Here is an 8,259-nt window from a genome sequence, read left to right as displayed (position 1 = left end):
AATATAAGTTCAGTGTCCAGGATGATACTTTACTTACCCGAGTAGAGAATGTTCCCAAGAAGCTGGCATTCTCTCCAAGTTCTTTGAATAATATAAGTTCAGTGTCCAAGATGATACTTTACTTACCCGAGTAGAGAATGTTCCCAAAGAAGCTGGCATTCTCTCCAAGTTCTTTGAGAGTTTGTAAAGTCACTATATGTCCACTGAGAGATTCTGCTCTGTTATATGCCCACTTACTTCCTCGCAAATCCAGGAATTCTTTCACTTTTTCACTGTATCAAAAAATGTGTGTGTGAAATCAAGATCTTATTATAAAATATGGTTTGGATATTTTTATGTTGTTCTTACAGGGCCGAGTCTACTTGCTAGTTTCAAGTTAATCATTTTCCATTTCTAAATTTCACACTTACAACTAACATTAAAAGCACATTGGAAACTTGCGTAATAATAACACCAATCAAGAATTGAAAAAAGATCATGTTTTAGCTTTCAATTGAGTTTCAAGCTTTACTGTACAGTTAATATACAGGGATAAAGACTCATTTAATGCAATTATACTAAAATAATTATAATATACAAATAAACTTGTTTAAAAACATGAGGGAACCCTCAGTAGCCATGGCATTTGAAAATCTTTTAGGCAGGATTAGAATAAATTAATTTATGAGACCTTTGTTTCCCTTTTTATTAGTTATATTTTTGTGCAACAGCGATACCAAGCATGGGACATGCGTATACCCGATTTGATTTTATTACTGATCGGGATCTCTACCAGCCTACCCTCAAATTGAAATTCTTTTAGACAGGATTAGGGTAAATTAATCTATGAGACCTTGGACATGGGTCAAGTTCATCATTTGAAAAGGTTTGACCTTCTAAATCAAAAACTGTAATTAGATCTCAAATCGGTCAAGATATGACGGAACTATGAGCTAAAAGTTTATACTTGAAAAAAAACGAAAACAAACTCAAATCCACTCTATGAGCTGCCCATCTCAGCTAGAAAAAAAGAAAAGAAAACAGTTTCAGAGTAAATTACTTGTTGGTGTTATTGAAAGATACATTCCCAAAATATTACAAATTTAGTAAAATATTAATATAATAATTCAATATTCCTCAAGAGTTGTCATTTAACCAACTTTAAATATCCTTAACTGTCAATATCCAATAGATAAAACCACAAATATATTTATTACTGGCATTGTACTAATTGAAAATAAAACACCATCTACAGTCAAATTATTTTAAAATGTTTAATATTTGATAAAATAAAATAAAAAACAACAACATAACACTTGTATAAAGTCACCAAGGTCTGCAACAAGTACTAAATCTTTCCAGTATGTAAAGAAACATGAAGAATAATTAATACGAAATTATTAAAAGAACAGCACTGTGCTCGACCTTAAGTCTTTGTGAATGATGACATCAGCAAAATATCCTGGACGGTCTTCGCCTCGTGGATGAAGGTGGGTTGAAGACACGGGCAAAAGTTCAATATACTTGTTTCCTTTCTCGAGCATCCTTAAGTACACGGTACTACTCATCCAAGCTGAAATATACAAAGAGTCCAGATATTTGACTAAACACCAGCCCATCTAAACTTTGCACAAATCCATCAAGTAAATGCTTCATTAGAAGTACACACAGTGTTCTAACCTTAGAATACATTTATACGGCCTGTAGTAATTTTGCGAATATACAAGTTATTAATGATATCAGAAAAACAGATAGGTTCAAGATGTCTTAATATAAAATGATAAAAATCCTGTAACCCGAGCACTTTTGAAAGGTGGACCTTTCTTCTTCAGGGGCAAACAGATGAAGGAAGGTCCACCTTTAGAAAGAACTTGGATTACAGGGTTTTTCTCAAGTTATTAATTAATATTCTTAACTGCATAAGAACGAAATAATTGTACAAAATTTTAGCAAAAAAAACTAGATCATGGGAATTTCATTACAAAACATTTCAAGATGTTTTTTAACAAAAACATGAACCAGATTAATAATAACTGATAGTTAAATATTCTTATCTGTATAACCCATGTTTTATACCATTAACATTTCCTTGTAAATTACTACAAATATATGAAGTTTAATGGACTACAAGATGTCAAAAACTTTTGCAAAAAAACTATATCTATACGCAAGTTTTATTTCCACTTCTATAGTATCATGATGAAAAAAATATGATAATGAAAAAAAACCTTGTTGAAGCAAATAATTATTGGACATGATCTATTGAGAAGTATATAAAAATGTCTAACTGAATCAAATTTTTCTAATCTTAAATAAAATAAAATATTTATGCTATTTTTCAAGCTTATGTAAGTCGTGTACGACTCGTATACGATGTGTAGTCAGTAAAGGGACTTGCACCTAAGTCCAATTCATTTTCAATAAATGGATCGGCTCTGTCTGGTGGAGGACCTTCCCAACGGGATTCATACATCAATGTGGTGTGTAGATTTAGAGCTTTTTCCAAGTAATTCAACGTCATTTCGTAGAATTCTACGGGTATATTAGGGGAAAGATACGTTGCAGCTCGCAACTTCACTGCTGCCCCCTGTGATGGTGGCATCGAAGATTTGATGCTGAAAAAAAAACAATAATTGTTTTTAATAAACAATGTACTTAAAGCCTGAATTAAGTTTTGCATTCTTACCTTAGTATGTGGGTTTAGGAATAACCGATATCTCCTAATTTAATTGAGCCATGCGAGATATTGTGATTGTGGCTAATAGATCAATAGTGACAGTATCTAACTGATAAATCAATGCATCCTATATTATTATAAAGAAATTGTGACATTGTATTACCCTTAGTTAGACTAATATTTTAAATCAACTACATTATTTACTGGGTCAGTTTTTGGTTTTGATCTAATCAGATAGCTTGCTGATAATATCAAATCGTGGTAAAATTCTAAAATGGATAAACCACAGTGCATCAGATACCGAAGATGCCTTTTAATTTTAATAACAAGATTATGCATGTTGGTTATCAAACAACAGATAAAGGGTCCATTGGCTAATCTAGGCCATCCCTTTATCTACTAAAAGCCTACTACAAACTATACATAGAAACTTTTTTCCTATATCCAAACCCGATTTATTGAACCTTCATTCAAACTTCTCTTAAAAATCCTTCAATAAAGCAGCTTCTACCACATCTGGAGACAAACTTTTCTATAGACCAACCATACTATTAGCAAAGTAACACTGCCTTAATTGGAACTGTGTCAAGTTTTTCCATATCTTAAACTTGTCCTCTTTTTCAGGATCTTAAAAAGCTTAGTCATGTCCCTTTAAAGTTCTTCTCTGCAATTAAAAACATGCTTTAAAAAAAAGATCTAGGTGATGTTAACAGGCAAAAAAGATTAACATCTTCTGACATGTATCTAAAACCTGGAACCTTCTCTGAACCCTTTCCAACAACTCCACATCCAGATACATGTCAAAACATTTTAACCTTTTCTTCCTTCTAAACCTGGAACCTTCTCTGAACCCTTTCCAACAACTCCACATCTGTTTTCTTCCTTCTAAACCTGGAACCTTCTCTGAACCCTTTCCAACAACTCCACATCCAGATACATGTCAAAAGAATTTAACATTTTCTTCCTTCTAAACATGGAACCTTCTCTGAACCCTTTCCAACAACTCCACATCCAGATGCATGTCAAAAGATTTTAACCTTTTCTTCCTTCTAAACCTGGAACCTTCTCTGAACCCTTTCCAACAACTCCACATCCAGATGCATGTCAAAAGATTTTAACCTCTTCTTCCTTCTTTAAAATCTTATGACATGTATCTGTTGCGGAGAAGAAAGGTTGAGGAGGGTGCAACTGATGTTCAGAACTGATAAATCTAGATAATGTTTGAAAAAATTTGAAAGCAACAATAATAAATGAAAACAAGTTTAAAAAACGTGGATAAGACTCCAGTTAAAGCAGTTTTACTTTTTTTAACAGAGTATTCAATTTGTCTGTGGAACATCTTTTCTTCAAGTTTTGGTAGAACACTTAGAGTTTAAGAAGAGACTGGATGAGTATTTCGGATATCTGGGTCGGGTTTCTACTAGGTCAAAAAAAAGGCCCTTGCTATCTATTGAAAATAAAAATGCAATGAATTAAGTGACGCAAGAATTATTTGAATCTCGGTGATATAGTGTCATACTTCCATGGCTTACTCACTTTTAAATCTTTCCAAAAAAAAGCAGACAGTGTTTTAACCCTCTATTGTACAATGTAACAAATCTATCTTTGTTGCTTAATACACATACAAATGCTTCAGTTCAACAGTTTAATGCTCTAGTCAGGGTCAGACTTTCTTAAGTGTCCAACTTGGTGTCGCCAGTGTTATGGGGCAACTTTTTCTGAGTACATACCTTATATAAACATATAATAATTTCTAAAAGATAGACGATGGACTGAGCTTTCCAAACGTATATAATATGTTGAGTTTGTGTTAAGTTTTTCCGAGCAAACCAAGGAAATAAACAATGGTGGAGTGTTAAAAGTAACATGTCACCAGCAGAAAAATTTAGTTTCAAAGCAATAACACAAACAAAAAAATTGTAAGTGTGACTCAAGCCTTTATTGTGATTAATTAGTAAACATTTATGCTTTGAAAATTTATTACTTGATTCTCCAGTTACTTTTTCACATATAAGATTATCCAAAATAACATGTTGTCATAATCATGTGTTCTCTTTTACAATAATTACAAATTTTTGAGTAACGAAAAAGATTAGAGTCTAAATTTAATTCGGGAAATGTATAATTAAATTTGATTATACCCCAAACACAGGGTATCAAGAGATACTTTGGATATGTCCATTTTATGTAATAAAATTATTTTTTTAAGCACGTGATCTCCTTTACACATGTATCTGGTGAAGATACTCAAATTATATCATATCTAAGATATTTGTTGTTATCAATAACTGAAAAGGTAAGAGTAAATTGCATGAAATTTTTTACTTCAGTTTTGTTTCAGAGGGGAATATATATAGAGTGCATAATGCTTTTCCCACCATATTTAGTTTCCACCATGTACAGATGATTAGGATAGGGTGGATTTCAAATCTTTTAGTCACAAATCAACTTATTTTTCTGTAAGAAAAGTCCTTGAAAGTGGGATTACATAACACGTGTGAACCTCTAACTGTATAGCTGATCTGTGGGAGTAGTCTAATACAAAATAAAATATAAAAGAGATCACATTAATTTCTACACCTATCTCTGCTAATATACAGAGGTGGTATGCATTTCGGTGATGGGCTTCATATTTGTATGTTTAGAATGGATGGTAAAGAAAGTCGGCAACTGAAATATTATCACAGACAAAAGGCAGCAGATGGAAAACATTATTACAATTTCTTTTTACTTTTTGTCTTTTTAATCTAGGTACAGTATAATGTGGTAAAGGAGAACACATGTGAAAAACAGCAGTCACCTTCATCAAAGTAGAGAATATGACAAAATGTAGCCCAAGTGCTTGATTTTTGGCACAAAGTTTTTCAGTAGTTATATTTTCAAGAACTGTATAAATCATACTCATAGGAAAAGATTTATTTTTCAACATTGTCTAGTTGAAATACGTACACTTATGAAAGCCTGGCCCTTACTTCCAGGTAACGATCTATATAAACCATGGAATTATTTTGAATAATTATATTCATCATAAACAAATCCTGAGGAAATAAAATCCTATGTACAATTATTGCTATACAATAAAACACTGGGAAAGTAAGCACTAGATATATATTAAAAAAAAAACATTTTTTGCATAAAAAATACTAGAACTAAGCTTTTAGATTATAAAATAAATAATACTTATGAAAAACTCAAGAAAATAATTTAAAATTCCAAATCCACATGAAGTTACTGTTACATTTGTACCTCTGTATGCACTTGCTGCTTTCAAAAAATGCAACAAGTTAAAAAAAAAAAACTTGATGCAGAATTAGTTTCCAATATAAAATAAAGAACATTTTTTATTTCACAGACAAAAATTTGCTAGTGAAATTTATGTCTGGCATAAACTTCACACTTAGACCTTACTGTTACTGTTAGTCTGTAGTTTTTTTGTTTTGCTTTTTCAGCTGTTGATCTTTAATAAACTATTTTGTGGTACATACAAAAAGAAAAGTATTGGAAATCATCATCAGCTATACTGGTATAAACTAGTTTTAAAGTAAAATAAAAATGGCATAATTACTGGTGTCTTTCAGTTTTTGGATACAACTACAAGTCAATTAAATTTGCAAATTGCAGTCACTATTAGTATTATTTGGAATATGAACATCAACCTTATTATACAAATATTTTATATAAATTTTCAGCTACTTCAATTTAATTAAAATTAAAGACTTTAGAATTTTACTTTTTATAGCACTGAAAAAAGCTACAAAAGTCCTCCCATAACTTTCCTAAGCTGTAATTCTATGTGTCTTAATTATTTCGTTCTTTGTTGAAATTGAGAAACTTCATCTGACTTTTTTCTTTCTTTTTTCGTTAATTATTATTGCACATTCGTTCAAAACGTATATCTAACTCTGATCACCTGATAAGCACGTGATACTAGAGTGATATTCACGCTGCTAGTGCTAATGAAAGTAATGGTAGTAAAAGTAAAACTAAATGTAATATACTTACACGCTTTTAAGTTATACTTAGTAAGTTAGTTATTAAAAAATTTTAAATATATTATTTTAGTTATAATCTTAGATTGCTGCGTGTTCTATAAAATGTTTTATGGAAACATTAAAATACTAAAGTATTAAACTCTGGAGTATTTTTTAACTCACCTGTTCGCCATTCTTAACTTCTCTCAGCTGTATTTGCCAATTTTTTTCCCACTACTCCAGAAGTTAGGAGTGCCACCTACTGCCCAATAATTGTATATTGTTTTCCCTTTCCCCCTTTTTTCTACCTGTTACTACCAAGCAGAAATAACAAGAATTTGAAACTTAAAACACATTTTTAAATTTTCATCAGTAAAACAACTCTAAAAATCCAAGTATTATGAACTTTAAATATAAATTCTGCATAGTGTTTTCAATATTACAATAACTGTCAATAAAGGATGGTCCTGAAAGCAAGTAATAGCGTCATGTGTAAAAAGGTTTCATCAACTAGTAAGTATCAATTTTTGTATACACTTAAATTCTTAAAACCGTTTCATCTTTTAGGATTCATTACGTAAATGAATGAACAAATAAATTATTTCAATAGAACTATAAAATGTTAAAACTTTTAGTTACTAATAGCTTTAAGCTACTTTACGGGAGTCCTTGCTAGTCACCTCCGACGTGGCTTCAGGAAATAATTTCAAATACTATATTGTTCACATTGCTGCTCAGTTGACAGTATTGAAAGTTATTTTATATAATTTATAAACAACGGTACAATTTTATCCAGCTTAGTGCGTATTCTGTGATGGAAGTTCATTCTATTAAGTATACTTAGTTAGAGTACAGTTCCTTATTTTATTTCTTGCTGGGGCCCGGTATAGCCAGGTGGTTAGGGACCTCGACTCGCAATCTGCGGGTCGCGGGTTCGAATCCCTGTCCCTCTAAACATGCTCGCTCTTTCTTCCGTGAGGGCGTTATAATGTGACGGTCAATCCCACTATTCGTTGGTAAAAGAGTGGCCCAAGAGTTGGCGGTGGGTGGTGATGACTAGCTGCCTTCCCTCTAGTCTTACACTGCTAAATTAGGGACGGCTAGCGCAAATAGCCCTTGTGTAGCTTTGCGCGAAATTTAAAAACAAATAAACAACCCAAGAACCCCTAGGCGCGAAAACAGTTGAGATTCAATGAAGACGCGAACTGCATCCAGACGTTTTAGTAGATTAATGTTTCAAAATCCTCTTATTTTTTGACATTTTAACTTATTTAAAAACGGTCTTCGTTTATTATAAAATAAAACATAACCATTAACCATAAATTTGTATTCTAGAGCTTTACACAATATGGCAGAGTGACTGCTGAGAGAAACTTATCAAGTCATCATAATATCACGTTTTAAGACTTCAAGTTTATTTAATCTAAGATTTCTTTTTAACCATTTTAAGGTATTTCTGTTTACCCACAAAAGTCGTATCTTTGTTACGATATTCTATATCTTTTTAGAGTCGTTGGTAATTTGTTTGTTGAGTGCTGTTGGCGGTTTATGTTTTCAGTAAAATTACATTTAATGGATTAAAATTAATACACTTCAGTATGAAAAAAAAGTACTCTCTCTCTCTCTCTCTAC

The 8,259-nt window shown here is 31.8% G+C and overlaps 1 protein-coding gene across 2 annotated transcripts in view; it reads right to left on the bottom strand.

Annotated features, from left to right (window-relative positions):
* Window positions 1–6,858, bottom strand: part of LOC106465684 — an 11,666-nt gene extending 4,808 nt beyond the window's left edge. Inside the window, exons 1-4 of one of the 2 annotated variants that reach the window (XM_013925921.2) lie at window positions 6,811–6,858; window positions 2,380–2,594; window positions 1,405–1,552; window positions 127–272 (exon numbers count right to left, since the gene is read on the bottom strand). In XM_013925921.2, coding sequence (XP_013781375.1) covers window positions 127–272; window positions 1,405–1,552; window positions 2,380–2,594; window positions 6,811–6,821 — 520 coding nt within the window. In that variant the 5' untranslated portion in view covers window positions 6,822–6,858. Of the gene's footprint in view, window positions 1–126; window positions 273–1,404; window positions 1,553–2,379; window positions 2,595–3,958; window positions 4,044–6,810 lie in introns of those variants that run through there. The other variant, XM_022393613.1, reaches the window with a different exon arrangement.
* Window positions 6,859–8,259: the final 1,401 nt, after the last annotated feature.

Source organism: Limulus polyphemus, unplaced genomic scaffold, assembly GCF_000517525.1.
Source record: "Limulus polyphemus unplaced genomic scaffold, Limulus_polyphemus-2.1.2 Scaffold2019, whole genome shotgun sequence".
Classification (NCBI taxonomy): domain Eukaryota; kingdom Metazoa; phylum Arthropoda; class Merostomata; order Xiphosura; family Limulidae; genus Limulus; species Limulus polyphemus.
This window is presented reverse-complemented; position numbering and strand designations above follow the sequence as displayed.